The 26,613-nt window shown below is 29.2% G+C and overlaps 1 protein-coding gene across 2 annotated transcripts in view; it reads right to left on the minus strand.

Annotated features, from left to right (window-relative positions):
- Positions 1-26,613, minus strand: part of LOC108563529 (5'-AMP-activated protein kinase subunit gamma-2-like) — a 99,212-nt gene that overhangs the window by 39,203 nt on the left and 33,396 nt on the right. For both annotated transcript variants that reach the window (XM_017922230.1, XM_017922229.1), the window contains exons 3-5: positions 23,327-23,683; positions 23,073-23,264; positions 11,028-11,055 (exon numbers count right to left, since the gene is read on the minus strand). In XM_017922230.1, the coding sequence (XP_017777719.1) occupies positions 11,028-11,055; positions 23,073-23,264; positions 23,327-23,683 (577 nt within the window). The remainder of the gene's footprint in view (positions 1-11,027; positions 11,056-23,072; positions 23,265-23,326; positions 23,684-26,613) is intronic.

Consider the following 26,613-nt stretch of genomic DNA (forward strand, 5'->3'; position numbering starts at 1 on the left):
TTGAATAAGTAATCTACATAGTCGAGAGTTAACAAAATCAATAAGTAAATGCAATTTGAAAACACCATTAAATGATTTCAATGCAAATACAATTGTTGTTTACTATAAACTATATAATTTGAATATACTGAACACAACTGTAGAATAATAGTTAAAACATTAAATTCTTATAAGTAATCGATAATATAATATATTTTGGTTTAGGTTTAATTGAGAAATAATACGTTTATTACGGAATGTAATTTTTATGTAAGCGAATTATAAAATTCTTACAAAATGAATAAGAAAAAAAACAAGATTTCAATATGATTACTTATACGGATATGACGATAACAGTGTTTCAGTAGACACAGTTTTAATCTAAACCGGAAACAATAAAGAAACTGAAATCTTATTGATACCATTTAGCCTATTAAAGCATTGAATTGGCGTTCCTCGTAAGTCTTAACAATCCAAATTAATGACACAAATATTAGAGTAATGTTGTTATTATTATACAGGATGTTATAAAAGAAGCATTATCATTTAGTTTTTCCTCCATTTTGTTTTTATTGAGTTTATGACAATTCTATTTACCAATAAACGGTAAAGCTTCTTTGATGATACTCCAATTTGTATAAATATTTCAATCCTCATATAATGGCAAAAAAACTAATAATTAAGAAAAAAAATCATTTATAAGTTCTAAAAAAAATAATTAGTTCAGCTTCTTCTTTTGTGAGACTTTCTAATAAAAAATATCGAATCTGTTTGTTGTTTATATTTTTATTTACAAGCAACAACAAACAGAAACGTGCTTAATATAACGGGTCAACGACACAAAAATGACCATTTCATTGAAAAAAAAATCGGAATAAATTAATATATAGATTATATAATTAATAGAAAAAAGACTGAAATCTCTAAAAATATTTTAGATATTTCTCTAATTAAAAAGATTGAATAAACTATTGATTAAAACAAATAAAAAATAATTAAAATGAATCAGTTACACCTCTTTTACGATATACTTTTACTACAGTATCTGCTTGTTGTTATTTGCAAACATGATCAATGGGATCAATGACACAAAAATGACCAGTTTATTATTGACAAAATGGGAACAAAAAGAACAAAGAAGTGAATACACATTTCTCAACCGTGAACTAAGAACAAACAGGAAACATTTAATACGACAACAAACATTCGCAATACAAACCGCTCTTAACTGCGGCGTGGAAATTAACAATCTTTAATTGCTCGTAATTGTCGCAAAGATATTAAAATAAAATGAGTTCGAAGATATTAAAATAAAATGAGTTTCTTATTAAAAAGAAATATCGACTCGGGCGTAATTAAAATTGCGACGAAGTTATATAATTCCAATAAATGCAGCGCCAACAACAAGCTTCCTTTCTGTTATATTAAATTGAAATATTTTTAATATAAATTATATCAACTTATTATGAAAGTTGACAACGAAATATTCTGTTGGCATTTAATTATAATTAAGCGTACTTCATAAACTTTAGTTTTTTTTTTTAATTTTATTTAATATAATAAATCTATTATAAATGTTGACACCAAAATGTACTTTTGGCATTTAAATATATTATTTATATTTTATAGATAGACTTGAGTCTGAACTGAAAGTTGCCATTTGGCAGCAAGCAAATTTTTGAAAGTGATTCTAAGAAAGTAAATATTTTAGAAAACAAGAATGATGTGGAGTTCGTATTGCAGTATTCTTAAAAGTGTCAATGACAATATTTATTAAGGAATCTAATCAATCAAACGAACAAATAAATAACGATGAAACTCAAATTGAGAAATAATTATTATTTGTTTCCCCACACACATTTCAGTCCACGTAATATATTACATTGCAATGTCAATATTTGTATTAAACTAATTTTATATGATTAGCATTGCACGTAATGCAACGTGAAGTATTTCTATTCAGCTGTTCATTAAATGTATAAAAATATTTAATAAACTTTAGTTTTTTTCTTCCTCAAAACATTTCTCTTATGAAGTAGAATTTAATGAATAGTAAACTTTTAGAAAAGTTTAGTAAACTTTTATTATATATGTACAAATATATATTTGTTGTTGTTCGAACAGCAAAAAAAGTTGAGTAACGCTGGTCTAGTTCAGTGATTCTCAAAGTGTGGGTAAAATATTTCTGGGGTCGCAAAAAATTAATTACAGAACAATTCTGATTGTTTTTCTACACATCATTCTTTGGGAGTCGCAGAAACTTTTTGTCTCCAAAAGTTTATCTCGAACCAAAAAAAGTTTGAGAATCACTGGTCTAGATCATTATAATGAATATGTCCAATTTTTACAATACTTTTATTATCTATTTTTTAGTTCAAATAGTTATAATGGGTGTACTGAACGTAATAGTATCTATTTTAGCAAATTATTATGATTATATTTGTTACCCATCATAATTATTATCTGCGACGTGCATTGCTTAACTATTGAAAATTATCCTATATTAAGTATATTGTGTACAGAATTATTATCAATCTGATTAAATTAATTATAAATTTATAATTGTGTTACTCATTAACGTCACTTTACCAGCAAACAAAACATATCCTAATTGATTGGAAATAAATATGGTTTAATTAGTTGCTAATTGATTATTAATTAAAGTAATTTAAAAGTTACGTGCACAGGAAATATTATCAATATTTAATTTAAATCTTCTTCATTTTATACAACTTCCAGAAAATTATTCTTAATTGTTTCGGAAAGATATTTCTTATAAAATATTGTTATTTTGTACAACTTTCAGAAAAAATAAATACATTTTAATTTTAATTTTTTTTTGCATAAACATAATTTGTAAGATATAGAATTTGCAACTTGTAATTTTCATTTGAATTTCAATCTTCAATACACGTGATTTTAATGAACCAAAATTTTAAATTGCAAAAAATATTAGAAAAGTTAGTATTAATTAATAATAATTATAATTACAAGATTTATTGGTGCTTTCGACCAAACGGCTATCGATTTTCTGACATTCTGCACAATAATTATTGAATTTGATCTACTAAACAAATTATTTTATATGTTATACGTATCATTTTTTTCGTTGTATACTGCGCATCACTACTTCCATAGTTGGCGCTCCAAAGGATAGCACATATATGGCAAGAATTTCAGAAATCCATAGTAGTGCGCATTTTTTGATGAGATAAATAAATCTTTTTTTAATGCAATTTCTAAACTCGTTCAAAATTGTTTACATTTCTTTTTCTTATATTTTGCAATATTTTCAAGAATGTTTATTTGTTTTATTTATTGTGAATATTAATAGATTCATTTTAATTACTAAATAATTATTTATTTATTGATATAAATATTTTAGAAAACTTATTTATAATCCTACAATTAAAATATAATTAATTGCATGTTATTTGTATAAAATAAGATTATATAATTATTGGTTCATGTAGAAGATCAATGTATTCTATTGACTGAGTGAAGATCATCAACGCAGTCTATTTATAGAGGACATAAACAAAGTTGGAATAGCTCTCTAATTGGTAATTCTCCATGAAAAACAAAGATCTATTAGGAATTCGAGAGGAGCGCTCCACTAAAGTGGTCGAACAGGTCCATTATAATAGAGGAAATGTAAAAAAAACATCAACGCGCGCACAGAATGTAAAAGTTTGTAATCAATTAAAATATGATTGGCAATGCGTTATTTAATGGAAACGTTGTTCCTCACCTATAAATCGTCAAGAAAAACGAAATCCAAAAAAACTTTGTAAATTGTTTGCACAAAGTTCGAAATAGTTGAATTTATAAAATTCAAATAATTGTTGTCTTTGGTTATACCAAAGTTCTTAAACACTATGCAAAGATGATGCGTCGGATGATAACAACATCCATGTCAGCCGCATCAGAACCACGTGCAGTTGTCTTTCCTAAGAACACATGTTTCCATATACCGGCTCAGAACCACATGCTGCTGCTATTGCTGTCACAATTATTACCGGCACCCGCGGCAACACTAAAATGACTAAACCGATCGACTCGCGAGCCGCATGAGAGACCCTAGCTAGAAGCAGCAGAGTGGCCTGGCTCTGTCTGCTGGTCGCCCAGTACGCAACTCCGATCACACGGCTATACACCATGGAAGATGAAGATCAATTCCAGGGTTCGATGTTATATATACATACGAATATATTAAGCAACGCATTAGCAGCAGGTATAGCACAGTATGTGTACGTTACGTTAAGGGGGGCTGCTGCACTCTCAAGGTCTTCGTCAATGGGTCAGGCCGACAACAAAAGCCTCACCGTCGTACTCCGCCGTATCCTACAACTCGAATGCATTTCCCCATATTATATAACACCGAACCGATCCATTCTATTACGCAATACTTGCTTATAATAAAAAAAAAACACTTTTTCTTTTTTTCATTTTAAATATTTATACGTACTTATTACTCTTTACACCTTTTCGACACGTGTTGAATGTGACATTATTTTTTTGTTATTGTTAATAAATCTTTCTAGTTGAAAATTATTATCGCACGTTACTCGAAAACGCTTTTGGACGAATTTCAGTCGCAGTATCCGACGACATTCATTTGACATCGTAAATTCATCATACAGGAGAGACAGAGCAGTGTATTTCGCCATGAATACGAACATATGCACTCCTCTTCTCTTTTTTTATATTATGAATATGCGCCAGGACTCATCCTCCATCCACTCATTCAATCCTTTGTCCATGTTTAACATAAACCCTACATTGCATACAAGCTTTTCAAATTGCTCGTATATTAGTGGGACAGATTTCATCACTTCTGTTTTTCTTTCTTTTCAAATGGTGGTGCAGATTCATTATTTATGCACATTCATTAATTTAGGTAAATTATAGTGGACCGCCATTAACACTTTTTATTTTTCCTATATAAATACATAAATACAAAATAATACTCTTTCAATTTCAGTAAACCAAATATCAATTACTTCAAATTCTATATTTTAGTAGAAAAAATATTTTAAAATTGTATTAGTGAAACTTTATAATTGAAATCCAAAATTTGTCTAAATTAATTAATACAAAAAAATAAACACAACAAAATTTAAGATATCAATATTTTCATGTGTATTTTGTTACGCAAGTGTTTTTTTTATTGATTTGTACAGAAAGAGATATATAGTCTATAATTATTTAAGTATCACATTTAAACGCTTTTTTTACTGACCACAATAAATACTTTTGTTGTTGCTTTTTTTTTGTAATAAAATCGGCTTTGTTTATTACCTGGAATCCATTTATATTGCAGATTGATATTGTATGTACAAACAGTATTATGAAATTTGTCTAAATTAATAAAAAATATATAATTTTTTTATATTATTTTTTATTATCATATTTTGTTCCGGAAATTTAACATTAATTTTGAATGTATTGCGTAGTAGGTGATATATTATAGTCCATATTTATTTAAGTATCATATTTTAAGTATAACTTTTTTACTGACCATAATAAAAATGTTTTTGTTGGTTTCATTCGAAAGCGGCTTTGTTTATTACCTGGAAGCCATTTATATTGCAGATTGTTCTATTATTGAAGACTCAAGAGTGCTTGTAATTATAGCATTTGTCCGCGTTTAGTGAGCCAGAAAAAAAACTTTATAACATTGTATATTTTCAAAATTACACATCATAATTTTATAAACAACAAAATACGAAGCATGAATATTATATGTTTGCAGTTATTATATAATATCTTATATTTCACATTATTTTATTCACTGCAATAAAAATATGTATTGTATGCAATTATTGAATAAAGACAAATATTATTATATGCAAATATTTTTTGAATTATTATGCATGATTATTAACATATTTATATTGATGCAAAAAAAAACAATTCTTATTGCAAAGACAGCATTTCTTCATGCAAAACACATTAATATTGGAGGAGCTTTTAGAAGACTCGAGAGGGCCTCGAAATTGTAGTAAATGTCTTAGTGGGTCTGAGTAAATATAAATTTATGACAAGAAGAAATTGAAAAAAAGACTATTTCTCTTGAAATTGTACTTTTCTTTTGTATTATAAATTATTATATACTAATTGTAACTTCAATAATGCAAACTATTTTTTTAATTAATTAATTGTTTCAATTTTAATTAAATGCAAACATAATATAAAATGATTCATATGACAAATTATAATTTATAAATAAACATTTTATTGAGTCAACACTTGAGATTTGATCTTTAGTGTTTATTTTACAAATCTATTAACTAATCTTTAGATATTAGTTAATTAAATTTGAAAATGACATTAATTAATAATTAGAGATTATTTCATAAAAATATATTAAAACCGGTGGAAAATATTTACTGCATTGACACGATTTATTGTAAAATAAATATAGCAAAACCTCGCATAGTACGGGTAATCAATTCCTCCAATATCCCGGACTGTTTGAAACCAGACTAAGCGAAGAACTAAATAAAATAGAAATATACCCTAGAAAAAAAGCAGATAGAGAAAAAAAAGACTGATCGAAGCAGTACTATGCGAAATATTGTTGTATTCGTATTTACTACTACAGATCTAAACCCGAGAGAATACGGCAATTTGCATGTATAATTTTGTTGCGCAATACCAAATGGTGCGAGTAATAACGTTGAACCCACGCGAAATTTACATAGATATGTTTGAAGCAGTAAGATTCGATGTTATTTCTATCAACAAAATATCGAATCACTTAGCACATTGTCTTGTAAAAGAAGTTTGCATTCAAGATTTGCATTTACAAGACACTAATTGAAAATAATTTATTAACGTTATCGGTGCAATAAATTGTAGAAGCAATGTAGTGCAATTTTATTCACATCTCTAAATTCATCTCAACAAAAATTAGTTTACTACTATGTACAAAGTTCAATGGATTCAATCTTATTAGATATTGTTTTGTATATGATGAGATGCGACGACAGAAGAAATAGTCCTGTGTGCATCAAATGGAACCAATTATGTTTTGAAATTCCATTAGCAAAATACTCGACTTCGTTCAAGAAATGTGAATAACGCTGCGGAGATCGCATCTTGTAAAGGTCATAGGTTACACAATGCGTCTTTCAAGATGCAATACTTCAGACTGCCAAAAGAAACTATTTCCAAATAAGAAAAGGAAAACCCTTTGAAGGTGAATAAAAAGTAATTATTTTTAATTAATATTTAACTTGCGCAATATAACACCTGTCATGACACTTTTTAGCAAAGAAACTCTAATATAACAGAATTAATTAATTGACGAATTTGCAATTATTTCGTTATTTTTTAATTAAAAATTGAAACTTTTTTTTCAAAAAATAATGTCCTGAATGAGATCAAATAGATCATATTAAATTCGTGTGTATGAATTAGTAAAGTCAGATAAATAAATGCGACATACAAGGATGATTCATACGGTTTTCTGCTGCATTTAATATAGAATTCAAGGTTATTTATAAATATACTGAACTATCCCCCCAATGAGCCAATAAATAATCAGTAAAAATATTAATTTTACACTTAATCAATAGAATGTTGCGGATTAGCGAAAACAACAAACTAATCAAGAATTGTTGACATCCAATTAGAACCATACAATAACAAGAAAAAGAAAAATAAAGCACGACAAAGAAGTAATTCGTATCAATTAATGTGATAAATACTATACAATTATTAACTCAGTTAAAGTATTTTCTTTGTATTCATGTTGTGCTCATATAAGTTTTGCTTATTACAATATATGTATCCATTTCACACAATATAAATTACCTAATATCGATAAAATTCTATATTATGTAAATAACGTTTCAAGCAAGGTAGGAGTATATCATTCGATTTCGTTGCGGATAAAATAACAATTCCATATCGCCGTAAATACGAAAATATAAAAGATAATTTGAATATGGTTTTGGAAAAGCAATCTACAAAGCGAAACAGATGTGGGTTGTGTTTTGACGGCTCCATCATCATCGTCAACGAACTACGTGTTTACCATATAGAGCGATATTTGCTTAATTATGATATAATATTATTATTATCCAGTTTACCATCACCTGCTTGTTGTTGTTGCTTTGAAGTTCGAAATAAGTATACATTACGCACATGCATTTTCCTCGGCGCAATTCAAGTTTTAGTGTTTGCTGCGAAAGAATTTCTCGGGTTAAAAGCAGTTAAAAGTTCACAACTACTTCCGCAATTTATAGTGACATCAAGTCCCGCGAGGCATTACGTAATATCTTAATATATGCAAATTAAGGAAACTAAAACAGCTTAAAGTGTATAATAATGAAAAAGAAAAATAATATAAGTGAAGAACAATGATGAAACTCTTAGGAAATGTTGAAACGAAGCCAAAATATACATTAAATGATGTTAAGACAAATATAACTTGTTTTAATTATAAATTGAAAAACGCTTTATTGTGAGTTTAATTTTAAATAGACCAAAGTTTCCACAATTATACGTTTCCACTTCCACCAATTATTATATCCTTGATGTAATCAATGCATTAACTGAACTGATAAGAAATATTATATAAAAATCATTACTTCATAATTAAAAATCAATTTTAATATATACTTGATAACATAATACAACATTTGATATATAACCAATGTAGGCTAATCGACTAAAGATAAATAAATCTACGAATTTCGACCAATTATAATAAGAAGTTGTCACATTGTAAATATAAACTCAATTTAACACTGCTCAACTAAAACTATATAACAGCAAGAAAATGTATAATACATTTGTAAATTTTCATAAAAAAAATCTGTTAATAATATTCATATAATATAAACTTGAATTCCAATACTTTTTTAGTTTTTGAAATTACTTGAGAATATACATTCGAAATTGAGAGTATCAACGTTTTTTTTTTATAAAATATTTACAATTTTCTATTTGGAAAGTTACTATTATTTTTGTGCTCTTGTTGTAATTCATAAGGGTAATAATTTCATATTATATATTTTATACAATTGTTGAAAATGAATTCCACTTACATTTTGAACTCCATTCATTTTCAATTTTAAATAATTATTTCATAGTTTAGATATAATTGAAAATAAGGGTAGCAATATCATATTACATAAATTTGTTGAAAATGAACAGCGTGAATTCAGGTACATGCTAATAATGCAAAATCATTTCCAATAAATCTGATTTACTGCGACTCAAGTTTCGCGATGAGAAGGATCTCGTGTTACGCAGGCAAGCAGCATGCTGCAGTCGCGCTAATACCCATTTAATAGGACCCCGTTCGTTCCGTGTCGCAGGTAATAAAAACTGCAACTTGCAGTAAACGTGTGTTTATAGTCAAACACATTTTCTGGATTTAAATATAAACACAATTCTCTGTTTCTCGACGTGATCCCCGTTCCTCTGGACCTATTGTCGCATCGTGCTATGAAAAACAACATGTGCAGATGTGCGGACAGCATAACCAATTAGGTCTAGTGTGATATCATCGGAAACTGAAAACAAAGTTATTCTGCAAGAGGAGTGCAACAAACGTTGATGGGTGCTGTACGTGATTTCATTTGCATGTCAGCGATTTCCTACCCAAATGCACGACGGGTCGGAGAAGACGGATTGTGCACGGAAAATGTGCGCGCATAAATATTGAAAGCCGTCAGGTGTTTATATAATAATCCGACGTCGCAGAGTTCGGCTGTGTGCAGTGCACGTACCATCCTTTACTACACCCTTGTTTCAAGCAACCCCCTTTTCAGCGACGAATCGATACATCACCACCGTCACCGCTACCCACTAACACAGTTTGCGCACTGCAGAAATGGGATCGTTTCTGCAGTTCGCCGATGACCGCAAGCTGATTAATTCGATACGCGTTGATTATTTCTAATTAGATCATTCCCTCATACGCACGCCAATCGCAATCTGTTAATTGGATCTTCTTCTAATCCAGTTTACTAATTGGGTTTGCAGTTTATCACCTGATGCAAATTGCATCCGCGATGACAACATTATATTTTGTTATTCGCATTCGCAGATGACCGATTTCAAATTTACTTTCAAGCTACTAATTAGCAGAAACTAAATGAAAACTTTTACAACATTTTTCACAATACTTTCATTATACTAATTCAAATTAATCAAAATCTACTAAATTTGTTAACAAAAAATTAACTCAATTTGTTATTTAAAAACGTTTTCACAAATTGGTTAAAAAAACATATGTTTTATCCAATTATCCAAAATCTACATTCTCATAAGTAAAAACAGTATTTCTTTGACAAAACATTTTCAACTATTCTGTATTAATATGAACAATAATCATTAATATCAACAGTTGATACTCATTGCTTAATAATGTGATTAGGTCAGAGCTTTGGAGCATTTTATTTAGTTCACGTTCTTAATGTAGAATCATTAATAGTTAGTTCAAATAAAGTTATAGAGGTTAAAGGAGGATTACATGTCTGGCAATTGAAAAAGTATTGAAGACTTACACGCGATTCGGAGCTTTCCAACAACGATCAATTTATTAAAGTCGTTGATCAAATTAAATATATATATATATATACTATTTCAATGTAATTTCAGAACAGAAAGATATTAATAGCAATTTCACTAAATAAATCAAAATAGACAGTTTACATGAAAAAAATCTGCTAATTATTTTAACCCTTTCCAGCCCAAATTTATTTTCAAAACAAAAAATTTAGTTTTATTCAAATCTTTATAAAAGCACTTCTTTAATCATAAAAAACATCTTACCAGTTTTTTTTTCATTATTTAATAGTTCAAAAATATAAAAATATATCTAGCTTCAATTTACTTTAGTTGCATCCAACAGTTTTAATCGTTGAAAGACAAAATTGTATTTAAAAATTAATGATTCCAATTGAAAACAAAATTCTAATATATGTTAATAGAAGACTGATAATAACCATAATCTCTCACCAAAACTCTCATTGCATTGCAAAGTTTATATAGAATCATTATAATATAATGTCTTATAAAAATCTTACCTTGTGATAATTGCTGGGCAGTAGCTCTCTGTAACAGACGAAAAAAACAGAAAATTAATTAAAAAATCGAGAACATCGTCGATAAATAAGCGATTTCTTAACACTGAACTTTAGAATAACTGAGTCTGCATTCGAAGCCGTGTACGTGTTTTGTATATTGTTAATTAATGCAGCATGTTAAGCGCGCTTTAAAGTCGCGCATAATAACAATAATTATTATTTCAACCTATATATCGCTTTCACACAAAACGAAACGCGATCATAAAATTATATTATATTTTATGTATGTGTTTCATGTAAGTTCTCTAGATATACGACCAGCATAAATTCGCTCCATTTGGAAACCGCATTTGTTTTTTCTCGCACTTCCAGACCGAAAATAATGATGCTAATAATAACAGTGATCATTCACTTCCATATGCATCATCGTATGCAACTCGCAGACAGGTCTGAGCACTTCGCTGAAACTAGTTCAAGTTACGCTGTTACCTAATATTTCAATGAGCATTCTCTGCATTTTTAATATTTTTTATATATTGATCAAAGTTAACAGATCAGAGAAATAAAGAACAAATAAATACTTCAATAAAAATGAAGTCTAATTAATGTACATAACAATTAACATACCTCTGATAACAATGCTTCAATTTAATGATGTCCACAATTTCAAGCACAATTTTACAAATGTAAACATATTGAAAGGAAGATGTTTTTGTCGCAAAAATTGAATTCGAAAATAAGAAATTATATATGAAGTTATCAAAATGGTTCAATCAATAAGTTTCGAAAATGTCGATGAATAGGATGTTGAATGTATTATTGAATGCAGAAAATGATGGTTTTTCGGTAGAAGATTAAAAAAGCTCTTCTTGACAAAGGAAATTAAGTTCCTACCGTTATATTAACATCCAAAGATTTAAAAAGTTGCTTAAATGACATTAAACACGTTTCTTTTTTTTTTTTAGATAAAATGATCCTGATTTAGGACGAATTGTTATTGATGAGCGATCAGTGTCAAATTTTAAACTTCATACTTGTAAATATGTTTTCACTTTGTAAGCATCCTATTCGTTAATCAAAGTATGACTGTACATGGATATTTATTAAAAAAAAAAAGTTTCGTTTTGCAGGAGTTTCTCAAGTATCGAAGCTAATCTTTAATCTTCAAAATGTTAATAACAACTTACAATTTTATGCCGTATTCACGAAGAAGATTTCAACTTCCGCACAATTAATTATCTACTTCTCTAAGCATGTCACAATTTATATATATATATATATATTTTAGTATGTACAAATTTTCTTCTATTATGTATTTGTTCCATCTCTTTAGTTCTATTTTTTTTAGAAAATAAAGTTATTTTTCACCTCATTTATTAGCAATTACATGCGTGTAATAGTAGAATGTTTAATTTTCTTTTAAACAGTAATGCCTCGTTTTGTGCGGTTTATTTTTGTATTTAGTTCATCGATTAGTTAATAGTCCAAGATATTGGCGAAACCGATTACCCGGACTATTCGAGGTATTTGCTATATATCCTCAGCATTTGCATTTCTAACTGAGTAAAGGAAAAATATATAAAGAAAATGTAGAAACTTTAATATAATACATATTGTGCGCCTCGTTTTTTTTTTATAAATGCTAAACGAAACACTGCATCAAATATTTGCATTTCATATATGGCGGAGCGTATTTGTCTTGCTTTGCAATTGCAAAATAAGGTTTGGCAAATATTTGCGAACCTGCAAACAGAAGCAACTATTGATATTTGTACACATACAGAGAGAAAGAGAGAGAAAAATGCGACAAGGACAAAGTGCAAATCGAAAATGGACAAAGAATTATTTTATTGTCAATTTAAATTTACATTTGCGGGAAATTCCATTTACCGAAACATACCGTATTTTTTGATTGAATAGGACGCACTTTGTAACTAAAAATCGTAATGCGTCGTATCTAATATTGTAAGACTTACTTTATATAGACATGATTGAAAGAACTCATCATTAAACTAACTAATTTTGTAATTATTCAATTATATATTTTAGATAACTGCAATTGCTGAGAGTGTTGTCTATAATACCAAAATTACTTTCCTTCTTCATAATTATGCAAATAAATGTAATTTGAAATATTTTAATTTGTTTTTATACAATTTGGATAAACACTAATAAAATTTACAAAAATTGTGATAATCTTAAAGAAAAATGTAATCAAAGACTAAGTATATAATCTGGAGATTATCACGATAAAACCATAATAATCCTAAACACAAAGCACCAAATTATTTAATCAATAAACTCGAGCGATTTTTGTTTGACTTTGGAATTTTCTTCTTGATTTCTTTTATTGACTTTATTCTTGTAGATGGTAACTTATTGTTTATAGCCTTTCAATATACAAACTTTCATAATCCTTTGATATCTCATAAGAAATTTATTGTTAAATGCAACATTTTAAGATTATTTAAATCAGTCTACATATCATTTCTATATTTCTTAATATTATAACTTATATTAGAATTAAACAAATCTAAATCTATTTGTAGTTTAATACCTTCACTGTTAATTCATTTCTAATGCATATCCTTGGTATGCGCTCACACGCCTTGCTTTAGTTATTGTAATCAATCATAGAGCACTGAAAAATAACAAGCAATGCTAAGGTGCGAATGATAAATCATGGAAGTATGGCAATGCAGTTATGGTAAATCTTAGATGAAAAGGCTCAGATACCAATTTAGGTTGCAATAAGAATGTTTAATGTATCAATAAACATAGCAAATACAGAATAGGTCACAATCTGGACGATACTTCAAGATCGATCGATGCAGATCTCGAGTACTGAGTACAATAAAAATAAACGTGTCTGGATTAGATTGATATAGAAGATAATAACATATTTATTTAACTAGACGTCGACTAAACAAAACAATCGCTGATAATTATTTTAATATTTGTAAATAAAATAACACCGTTATCTTGTAACTATAGTTTACATAATAATTATAATTTTATTCGTCTATTATTTAATCCAAATACAATATAATATGTTTCTGAAAAAAACGTGTATTTGCAATAACCTCCAATAACGAGATAAAAATGATTCGATCATAAATAGAAACCTTTGTGAAATGTTTTACAAAAATTAAAAATAGTCAATTATTAATTGCGAATTTTATATAATTAGACAAATTTTGGAACGGAACTAGTTCATACCTGTACTTTATCTTTAGTTAAAATGTTATCAACAATTTTTAAAATCAGCACGTGGTCAGTAGTATTACACCGATTATTACAAAAAAATTCCATATTTTAAGTAAAATATTTGTGATTATATTCATTTGTCGGTACAATAATATAGTGTGGCTTTGTCCGATTTGAAAATTTTAATTGAGTAAAATAAAAATACACGAATTTACTTTGTATACATAAAGAATCGTTTTTTTAGTATGAATTTAATTTCTCAATTAGTCCGGGACTTTGATGGAACTTTGATTAAAAAAAATGAATTTGATAATCGCACTTGATTTATACTTATTAAAATATGAATATATACAGATTGTTTATTTTACGAAATACCAATTTCAAAAAATATTACCATAAATTAATAAAAATACTGACTAAAATGTGTTTGGTATAACTTTAATAATCTTGACATGTCTCGGGATTAAGAAATCTCTGGACACTGGATTATCTCGTAGTTATGTCGTTGTGTAGTGCAATATTCATCAGTTTTTATTGAGAAGTGAAATATACAATAGTTGATCTCATGGATTATTAACTAATTGCTACATTCTCTTTTTAAGTTAATAATTACGATGCAAGTGTTCTTCCCTGGACTCTCCAAGAAAGTCCATGTTTAAACTTCAATCCTCCAACTAAGCTATCTTCTTCATTGAGGGTCCAAGACTAAATAATATAATACAAACATGTATCCATTTCCAAAAGGGGATGCTGCGAGGTAAGGAAATCAGTTTTGACTTTTCCGTTCTTCGGAATATTTCACAAGTTATTCTAAATAATCACGAACAAGTATCCGTTTGCATATTTGATGGATACGTAAAATATGCTTTGGAATAATTAAGAGGAAAGTGGTAGACCTAACAAATATACATATTAATTATACAATAGATGATATAATAAAATGGTCGGCCACGACAATCTTGTGTTTTTGTATAGTATGGTTCTTATTATGTGAATGATGGTTGCTGTGCAGATTAAAATTAACTGCATTATTTCATTGGACGCAAAGGTCGTCTGCCGTTGATTGTAAAATTATTGTGGCCTCAGAGAGACGCACCCACGCATCCCGTCAAATGATGGTGAGCTTCTGCATATGCGTGTGTCTCCCAAAGGACGCGAAATGATAACTATCTAGGCTGATGGAAATCTCCGTAATTTAGAAAAATTGCATAATGCACCTACGTTTTGCAGGACGAGCCGAACGCCGGATGCTTCCAGGCTCCTCGCATCCAAGGATCGGCTACGTGGCTTCGAGAAAATCTCGTCCTCCTTTCTAATACCGGCACTACTCTTCATCCACCTGAAATACTGCGACATCCTGGACGACATCCACCCCACTCGTATATATATATATATATTCCTTCTTTGTATTCAAACACTGCACTCTTTTAATTACTCCGAGACTCCACGCAACAAAATAATTCGCATTCAGCTTGACATTATTGCTACGACCGACGAATCCGTGTGGTGTCACATGCTTTCGTTCACACCAAAAGCTATCTCCAGCAAACTGATTTCGACAAATAGAAACCCGGGCTTTATATGGAAATTATCTATGGCATTTTAATTACATTACATGCATATCGCATCACCTGCGACGATAACGGAAAATTGTTCTCTCGGTCAAAAAAAACAAAACAAACACACATAAATAAACGCGCTTGCTCGTATAGAAGCTACGTAACATTTACAAAAAAAAAACAACAACTCAACAATCAGGTGAAACAATTCTCGGTTGTCGACGCACTGAAAATGCAAGTGCGGCGCGCCATTGTGTTTAAGTAAAATTTATGAAATTCCAAGTCATCCTCATTGAAAACCTCGCATATTTTTACCCCCACTTCCGTTTCATTCTTTTCAATTCTCCAGATACACTGAAAATCGTCTATCAAATGCATCTGACACTCTCAATTGGAGGAGTTTGTAAAAATAAATATAAAAAATAAATATATATAATACATGTAGAACGAGTTCTGTGAAGGACGCCCAATTTGCGTTTTCTTATACAATTAAACAAGTGTCAACAAGTATATTAACATTAATAATGCAATTTATTGAGTTTTAAAAACATATAAAATGTAATTAGAGCAAATTAAACTTTGAAATTAGATTAATGAAATTAGGGTTGTTTTCTATATTATCGCTTCGTCCTCCAAGGTCGCTCCAATTTGATAAATGCATGCATTAATTCGGAAATTGGATAATTTTCTAGCGCGCCACTCGCGTTACCGAAAACTTCTGGTGATGGGTGTATCTCGAGCTCCATCTCAGACGAACAAAGCAAGTATGTAACTTGAGTAATGCATTCACCGGAGCAGCGATGCTGCTGCTGCTGCTATAACTAAATATTGAAATGTTATCGCATTTATTTATACCGCCTCCCCCACCGTCAACATCTCATTTGTTTTAACAAACTGACGCGTGAATCAGGTTATTAAATAAAGATTGCCTCGGTTAATCTCTGCAAAGAACAACAGGCAGTAATTCATACCATTATCTCGATTAAATACAAGTGCGCAACCTTTTCCATTCATATCAAATGAGTTCATATCAAATTTAACGTCGCATCAAATAATATATTTCTAAATTAATAGTTAAATATCAAATTTCAATAATGTTCTTAACAAGATTCAATGTTTCATACTCAAACGTGAGAAGAATCAGTTTATAAATTAAAAAGTGAATATCTGACATTATTGACAGATTTTCAATGCAATAACTCAGCCATTTTGATTAAATATAAAACTAGTGTTAAATATATACTACATGAAATATTTAAGTATATTTTCATAGAAGTAGATAGAAGTAATAATTTATATTTATTGTCAATTAAATATTATTGGGATTTCTTTTATTCATAATAAAAGATTTTTACAATTTTGTATCTAAAAACCATCTTATAAAATTGTAACAAAAATTCTCCAAGAATATATTTTATGTTGAACTAATTATTCAATTAAAAATACCATACTGCATAGATTATTTCTGTCGGAGCGAAATAAATATAAATAATATGGGAAACCCGAGTAGTGTATTCGCTTTTTGCAAATAATTGCAGAGCAATTAAAATACTTTAATTGAATAATAAAAATAATCACACTTATTCCAATAATCGCGGAAATAACACATCCAAACCTGAATCACTAAACAAAAAACACAAAGACATTATATAAAAAATTAAATATCCAAACGTGATATTCATGTCTTGATTTAATATGTTTTTAATTATTACTTAACAATATAAATTCTTAATCGAATTCAATTAGTACGAGATTTAGATTGAAGTTTGCATAATCTATGATTAATCTACATTCAATCTTCTAGTCCAAACGTCTTCTATACTTATAAAATTAAATTGATTCTTTAGATTAACTTTAAAAATCTTATTAAACTCTCATTTGTTTGATAAGTATATGTTATAAAACAAATAAACATAATCAAAATGTTATGGAAAAAATTGAACGAAAACAGATTATTTCTCAATGAAAATAATAAATGAACATTAAAATACTTTAGATTTCCATTTAATTCATCCACCTGAAACTAAAAGCAGTTCTTTAAACTGTCAAAATTGAATAAATTTGATTTTTATAAATATTTAAATGGCTTTAAGTACGATTAAAATTGCATTGAAAGCAACTGCATGTAATTGAGAGAAAAAAATGTATATAATGGGACTATTAACCTTTTAATCGCGCTCATATTATTTACATTTATTTAGCAATCTGCAGAGTGTTTACAACTCAAACATTATATAAATTATGTGCAGATAACTAACCTAGTTATCCGACTGAAGACAAAAATTAATTGAATGCATTAATAACTGAAATAACAAGTTTATTTCGTAAACTTTGAAAAATTCAAACTAAATAAATCGCATAAAATTGTTTAACAATAACGAATTCTTTAAATAGCAAATTTTTGTTTAAGCATTGGAAAATACAATTACTATGTGCACTCGTTCCCAGTACTCGACTGTAAACAGAAATTGTGATGAACATTACACACAAATTAATTATCAGTTGTTTTTCAACTTTAATATGTATTTAAACCATTCATTGGCGCGTATCGTCTGGATCAGATATATCATTGTCATTACAAGAAATGAATGTATGTTAATTCTATGAATCTGAATATCTATTTAAATAATTTAATTAAAACAAAAATTTAAAAAAAAACAAAATAAACATTATTAAATTATTAATAAAACGTACTTCGCATAGTGCGGCTTCAATTAGTTCGCATTCACTATAGTCTCATTTCCCAAGTCTTCATTTGTGCTTTTTTTGCAGTTAAAAAGTCTCCGATTAATCTAGTTTTAAACAGTCCGGAATATTGGCCGTACTATGCGAGGTATTCGTTGTATTTACGCTTGATATGTGCAAAGGATTTGAATGATTTCATTTGTTAAACCCAAATCGCTTTGATGAATACAGGTACAAGCTTGAAATACAACAAGAAGCTTACAGCAACAGTCTCGTAATAAATAATTGTATTATGTTTATCATTCAGTATAATATTGAAATAACATTAACTACAGGCCAAAAGTACTGCAATCATGCATTATAGGTATATTTTATGTCCAAATTTAATAATATATGTTTTTCTTATGAAAAATAGAAATATAATAGTTTTGCACAAATATATTTCCAAAAACATTTGCTCATCTAAATATTTTTTAAGGTTGAAAAAATAATAATAAAGCAATAAGTAATAATACAATTATACACAAAGTCCAATCATGATAATAATAAAGGACATTGTTTAAAACTAAATAACAAAATATGTTGACACAATTGATTACATATTTGGTTTGATTTATATTCCATAATTGCGCCTGTTTTCTTACGCGATGTGTGATACATCTATTATCTTGGAGCAATTAACAATTAGAATAATTTCATAATTTATTATACCTAATATACTTGATGTTTTTTTCATAACCAATGTATACTTGTAAATTCTATTGAATTGAATTTTCAGTTTAAATTTACACTTAAGTTAATTCAATAATTTTCCTCTACTATAAGCAAATATACTTTCGTTACTTTTATTGTATACTTAAGATTTTCATAGAATTTATTTTAATATATCGCACTGTTTGAAACCGGACTAATAAAGCATGTAAGGGCAGAAAGACCTATGGTCAATAGCCCTTTGTATCAGTTGACTTTTTTGAAATTATATATATTTATTTTGTTCTTTTTATTTCTGTATATGTTTTTTTTGTACTGATGCAATATATTATTATTAAAGTAATTTTGTTTACCATTTTTTTTTAGAATTTAGTTTTATTCCTCAATTAAAATATAGTTAAAATCACTAATGAATCCTCACTGATCGAAGCTTCACTGTGTAATCATTAATTATTTAATAAGTATTGTTTTTCAATTGTCTATATAAATTTATGCTAAATAAGCTAAATAAGAGATTTTCGAAGTAAATATACTTTGGTATATAGTTTACTTTATATTACAATTTGTATGGTAACTTACTACAAACATTGTGTGCACTATTTGAGTGTATGTAATATTAAGATTTATCACTCTTAGCTTTAGAAATTATATAGAAATACCAAATTGATAGTATAAATATGCTATTTTCAATAATATACAGCACCTCAGTTTTTACTCCTTTCAATAACAACACAAAAATAAATTGCATAAATACGCACACCTTAACGAAATATTCCGTAATGAAAATACGTAAACATATTTTGCAAATATGATCGTTTTCATTAAATTCCACAACTACAATTGATTTCAACAGAATCAGTGTATTCAGTATTTGCTATCAAAACAAGCTGTCACGAGTCATGCTCGGGCTTTAAATATTTATTATAACTAAAATATATACAAACACACACACACTATTATTGATACACTTCTAAATATGTTGAATCGATGCAAAATGAATGCCAGTGTTTACATTGACCTTGCATCTTTGAACTCACATCTCATCAGCATCACAAACATAACCCACACGAAGAGACCAACAAAGTGGATCAAAACACACGCACACAAGAGATAGCGCATTTCAATTACAATCGACACTCAAAAACACATGCCGCTTGCGCTTTTTATACGCGAATCCATAAACAAATTACTGTCTGGTTGGTTATTATTAGCAAACCGATGTACTTAAAAAATATATATATATATATAAAAGAATCAACAACAAGTTGCATTTTTATTAATATCAAATTACTAAAGCGTCTTTTGAACGAGTTCATTCATTCAAAGATAATCGAATTATGTAATGGGAATGACTTGAAATTTATGTTGAGATCTTCGCGAAACGATCTTTAATTACCAGACGTTTTTGATGCACTTGATAAATTATTTTTTTTACAGTTCGAATGTGCCGCAATAACCTTTGGATAGCAACGTCTCGTTAACTAAAACAATCGTTCCGTAAGTAGGATGCATGTCGCTGCTTTTTTAATGGACGTGGTTTCGCGAAGTAAATTAATTGTTTCCGATACGTAAATGAGCATACTAAGCGACGTCCGAAGTGATACTGGGCTGGGAATGCTTTCGAACACGGTCAGAGAAGACCAAGTCATCATTACAGACTATCATTATCTCGATATGTTGACGTGTGAATGAGCAAACACGTTCCTTCCTTTTATATTTCTGCTACACCATGCACAAATTTTGTGATTGCAGCACCGATTGAAGATTCAATAAAAAAAAACAAAAGTAAGAGAAGTCCTTTGTTAACTGCTATTTGTATTGCATTGTAGGTGGTATTTTCAATCTGTGGTATTCATTTTTAAGAAAAGTATTGTTTGCGAATTGACAATTCAATTGTAAATAATATTTTGTAAATAATATTTTGTAAATAATAGTTAATGTTAATTTAATGTTCAAGAAATATAATTTAAGAGAATTTGTTTCTAATTTTATGTCTAAATATAGATACTCATTTATAGGTACATTTGTTAAATTTAACAGGTCAAGTCTTGACCTCAATGTTAATTTAATGTTCATATTAATACCATGAAAGATATAATCTACAAAAGGAATTGCATGCAATTTTAATATAAATCTAGTTTGGAATCTAATAAATTTAGTGAACTTGGTTGAAAAAGTCTTTGAAGTAACAATGTTGAAGATTTGTAATAGTAATGAAATAAAGTTTATATGAAAAACGTCATAGCTAAAAATAACTGAAACAAATTAAATTTATTTCACTGATTAATAAAATTAATCGAAACAAACACGAAAACAAAATCCACGATTTCTGCAATTAATTGAACAGCAACAGATCATAAAAAGTAATAATTCGTAATTTCTATTTACAATGCGTTTCTTCACTGACCTTGAAAGTGAGAGTGCATAGAGGTAAAGAAAATAGCTTTTAGGACGATAATTTAAAAAATAAATAATCAAATACTGCCTGTGTACTGTATGAATCAATTGATTTTTAAGTATTTAATGCGAAAAGCATGTCAACAAGAGGTGTGTATGAGTAAAATTCTATCCAAAAACAATGTTTGTACGCTCGATAGAATTGTTAAGGTCAAATTGATAAGTTTTTAGTAGCATATCTATTAAATAAATGCAATAAATCATGAGCAAGTAAACGCTTCACAATTTAATGTTCACAGCATGTCGATTTATCTTATATACAGTAAGTAGTATTTACTTGTCAGTTGGACGAATTGTTTCCAAACAGGCGGGGTATGTAAATTATGTGGGAATGTGTCAATTGTAAATGCCAATTCAAACTAAAGCGATTGATTCCATTATTTTAGTGTGATTTTTTTAGAACTTTATATTCTTCGAATCAACCGGTATACTAAATTCAATATTTTATTTTATATATCAATAAAAATATTGTATTACTGACAATTATTAATATATTGTTTAAACCAAATTTTAAAATAAATTATAAAGATAAGTAATTACAACAAATATGAACAAAATTCATAATGTTTTGATTAAAGTGTCGTAATTAATATAAAATTAAGAGCGATGAAAAGTAAATGAAACTTCACTCATATAATGAATATATTTTCAATTTTTTTTTAGTAATATTATATTGAATATTTAACAGTAGTTGGTGACTTTTGCCATGTGATAAACTTTCTTAAAAGAAGAGTAATTTGAAATTATATAATTAAAGTTTTTGATTTCTAAAATAAAATAATTCTTATTGAAACAAATATTTACCCTTTGATCCACATAGGATAATAAAGATGTTAATAATATTTATTTTTAAACTTTATTAACACGTTGACTGCCTCGTCAATTTTCAGAAATCTGGCCTAAAAAGACATTTAGATTTTTTGTACTTTTCCCAGAAAATTGCTTCTGATATTAGCACTAATATATTCGAGTTTAATCGTAGCTGCACAAAAATGGCATGATAGTATCATCGAGATAACTCGTAGTTGGCGTCCTAGAAAATAACGCAATCTAGGAGTTATCTCGTAGTCGACAGTCAACGTGTTAATCCTATTTTATTATTATAAATAGTGCAGAAAAATTACGTATGGTCAATAGTTCTTTGCAATAGGTATGAATTATTAGAATTTATATTACTTTCATTTACTTTGTGTATTCTGTATAAGGATTGCAATAAATATTATTATTATAAATAAGTAAGTTATAATTATATTAAAAGCTTTAATAAACGTTTAAGAAATATAAGGGATGATTCTAATTGCTTTATATGAGTATCACGGTAGGCAACCCAATGTACACGCTGATGTAGCAAAACGGTTTTACATAAGTCGTTGGACTCGAAACGCCATGAATACGTTACACTATAAACTGATAGGAAACCGCTTACCTTTCGTCGATCCTCCGGTGGGACACTCTGGTGCGATCTGTTCCTGAAGATATCCATGACTTTGGTCATCGGGTTTCTGCTGGAGGAGGCGGCGGTGACAGTATGATAGTACTGGGTGTGCGTACCATCGCGAACTGGATGGGCAGAACCATCTCTGGGTGCCTTCGGTCTAGCGTGCATCAAACCCGTATGCTGAAAGCGAAACAAAAAGGGTAAAGAAAAACAGAAATTGCAGTTTTCACTTCTACACTTACAAGCATGGCACTCTTCATGGTGGCCATGAGAGCCGATCCCTTCTTCTTGCTGGCATCCGAATGCGATCTACTCCTGAAGGCGTCGAGCATTCCGCCGCGTTTCGGACTTTGAATATCCTCGCCGGATTTCCGCCTCTCCGCGGAACTCGACCTGGAGGCGGATCCACTGCGCGAAGCCCTCTCCTTCTCGCGCTTCCGCTCCTTCGCCTCTGACTTATCTTTATCTTTGGATTTGTCCTTCTTGCTCTTGGACTCCTTCTTGGAGTCTTTGGCACCCCAAGTACCGGACCGAGGCCGCGGCAACGGAAGAGTTTCCACATCGTCCGTCAGAGTAGGCAACGGCTGAGATCCCAATTCCTGCAATCAAATTTCAAACGAATTAATAAAACATAGATCAATTAATTTAAAAATAAATTTAATTTGAAATATTTCGTTATTATTATTGGGAGAAATGTGTATTGGTTGCATCATAGTAACAAGTTATTTTAAAATCAACCTGCTACTTATGGTGTTGAACATTTACGTTTAAGAACGTTTAATTATAGCGCAGCTCCGGCCCAACAACAGACAGAACAACAAGATCGACAACAATGAAAGAAACGCAATGATGAATGGAATACCGAGTAGGAGCGGAGTAGGCGCTTCTCGAGACCCCTGCCCAGATGGAACTCCTCGTACTGCCTCTTCCACGACATATCACTTTTATTCCAAACTTCGAGATGAAAAACTTCAAATTTCCAAGGAAACTTCACACACACACACATACACAAGTGTATTGTTCTACGATTTTCCGCTTTGCTTACAATTATTATTGGATTCCTCCATTTCGCGGCTGCCGACAATTAACAAACAATCCGCGACGCGACGGCGCGAAATGAAGAAAAAGCATTGTGCGAGAGAGTCGCACCTTCTTCACCTCTCCTCCTTCACACGGCGAACTTCGGAAAACCGTATTTCATCCCGACCCCCGGTGCAATAATCAAGAAGTAAAAGTAAATAACTTATCACACGAAACGCAACGAAACTTGTTTATACCTTAAGTCTTTATTTATTTTCGAACGCGCAAGCGGCGCGTGGTACACTCTCATTCCATTCGATTGCCTGCACTTGCTCGACTATTCTATAAATTCAAGAAACACAACGGAACAAATTATTAATAGCGACGCGAAGTTATTAAAACTTTACTAATATTATATAACTTTCAGTAGACCGTGTCTGAGTTTCTTGTGATTGTGTGTGCCGCTCCATCATTTCGTGCTTTATCGCTGCGACAATTAGCGTAAAGAGCGATATAAACGAATGATAAGCATAATTTAAAAAAAAATAATAAAAGTACGAAAATTTGCAAAGAGTTGTAAAGTAAATGTACACGCCCGTCTACTTTATATAATTTTTTTTTATATAAATGGATGCGTGTATCACTGAAATGTGATATAGATAAATAATGATGAGCATTGTTTGTGGCTTGAACTAAATTTCCTGCCGTCAGCGTTTCCAGATATCCTGTGTGCAAGTGTGGTAAACAAGAATTTTGAAAGAAAATCTTTTTATTTTGGCTTAACTCATAGAAACTTTTCCCATGACTCAGATTGTTTACTTGGCTACAACGTACTAAACATATTAAAATTGTATTGTTTAATAGCAGCAGCAATGAGCATTCGTGTACACTTAATACATCAGAGTCATCAGTTTTGATAACCTTCGCATTAATTTTACCTGGCGTTCATAATTTAAAAGCAATTAATTCTAATTTAAAAATAAAGCCTATCCAATTCCTGTATTCTCAAAAAAGAGAACAAGTACTTCAAAATGGAAATAGTATTGTATAAAGAAAGTAAATATAAATAGAAGTTTCAATGTATTAGCTGTACTTGTGACACATTAGCAAACACTGAAACAATTAACATCATTACACTACATTAATCATCATCATTAATTATTTATATAAATAAATATTATTTTTGTTGATATATAATAATCAACGTAAATCAGTTATATTTGTTCCTAGCCGAGAATATTCTATTTATATACAAAGAAATTATCATAAATTATGTCCATCGCCATCTGCTTAGTTCACAATTTATTTCCAGTTTGTCCCAAGAGATCTTCGGAACATTAGTACAAACGGCTTATTTTAAAGTTTAAAGTGTAAACAAAAATACAAGTTTATTTTGGAACACGTTCATTCTTTCAATTGCTCATTAATTAATTTCCTTCTTTAAAATAGATTTTTACACGTCCCACATCTATAAATAGTCGGAATCACCACTACAGATATTTACTATACATTAATTTCGAAACTATAAGAACTGAATGAAGCATATGCATCTAATTATAAATTTTCATTTCTTTGATTATTTTGTTCATTTTCATGTTTGATAATCTTTGCAATATAGTAATCTCTACATTTCTTAGAAAACTTAAAAGATAATTTGTCAAAACAATTTAAAAGCAACAAAAAAAAATATAATCATATTTATAATTAGATCAAAATTTGAATATTTTTGATCTTCATTCATTATTTTTTGTATATCTTGTATTAATCAAAAATAATTATTTTGGAACACGTTCATTCTTTCAATTGCTCATTAATTAATTTCCTTCTTTAAAATAGATTTTTACACGTCCCACATCTATAAATAGTCGGAATCACCACTACAGATATTTACTATACATTAATTTCGAAACTATAAGAACTGAATGAAGCATATGCATCTAATTATAAATTTTCATTTCTTTGATTATTTTGTTCATTTTCATGTTTGATAATCTTTGCAATATAGTAATCTCTACATTTCTTAGAAAACTTGGAGATTTTTTTTAGATACATTAAATTTATTAAAAGTTGAATGAATAGAATGGAAAATGTATGAAATTTTTAATAATATTGTTCTATATTGTTATTCAAATAGATATAAATATTATATGTTATGAAATCACTGCAAAACTATGACATTATTTCCACGTGATATAATTTGTGAAGCTATTGATAGCTTTATCGTCGTGTTATTGAATTTTATTTGAAACTGCAATATAATAATTCAAGAAAAGCAGAAATCCACTTCTACGATAGTTCCAAACTAGTAAAACCGGATATTGCATTAATATGCCATTTATATTCAAAATACACCAAACGCACAACAAACCAATGTATTTCTCTTAGTAAATATCATATAAATATTTACTTATGTGGCCAATCCTTGCATCTTCAGGAAGCTGCGCTTTATAATGTAAATAGAACTTATATATAATCTTGACGATATAACAAAATGCGTCATTCTCATAAA

The sequence above is a fragment of the Nicrophorus vespilloides genome, unplaced genomic scaffold, assembly GCF_001412225.1.
Source record: "Nicrophorus vespilloides isolate i.1.1-1 unplaced genomic scaffold, Nicve_v1.0, whole genome shotgun sequence".
NCBI classification, from domain to species: domain Eukaryota; kingdom Metazoa; phylum Arthropoda; class Insecta; order Coleoptera; family Silphidae; genus Nicrophorus; species Nicrophorus vespilloides.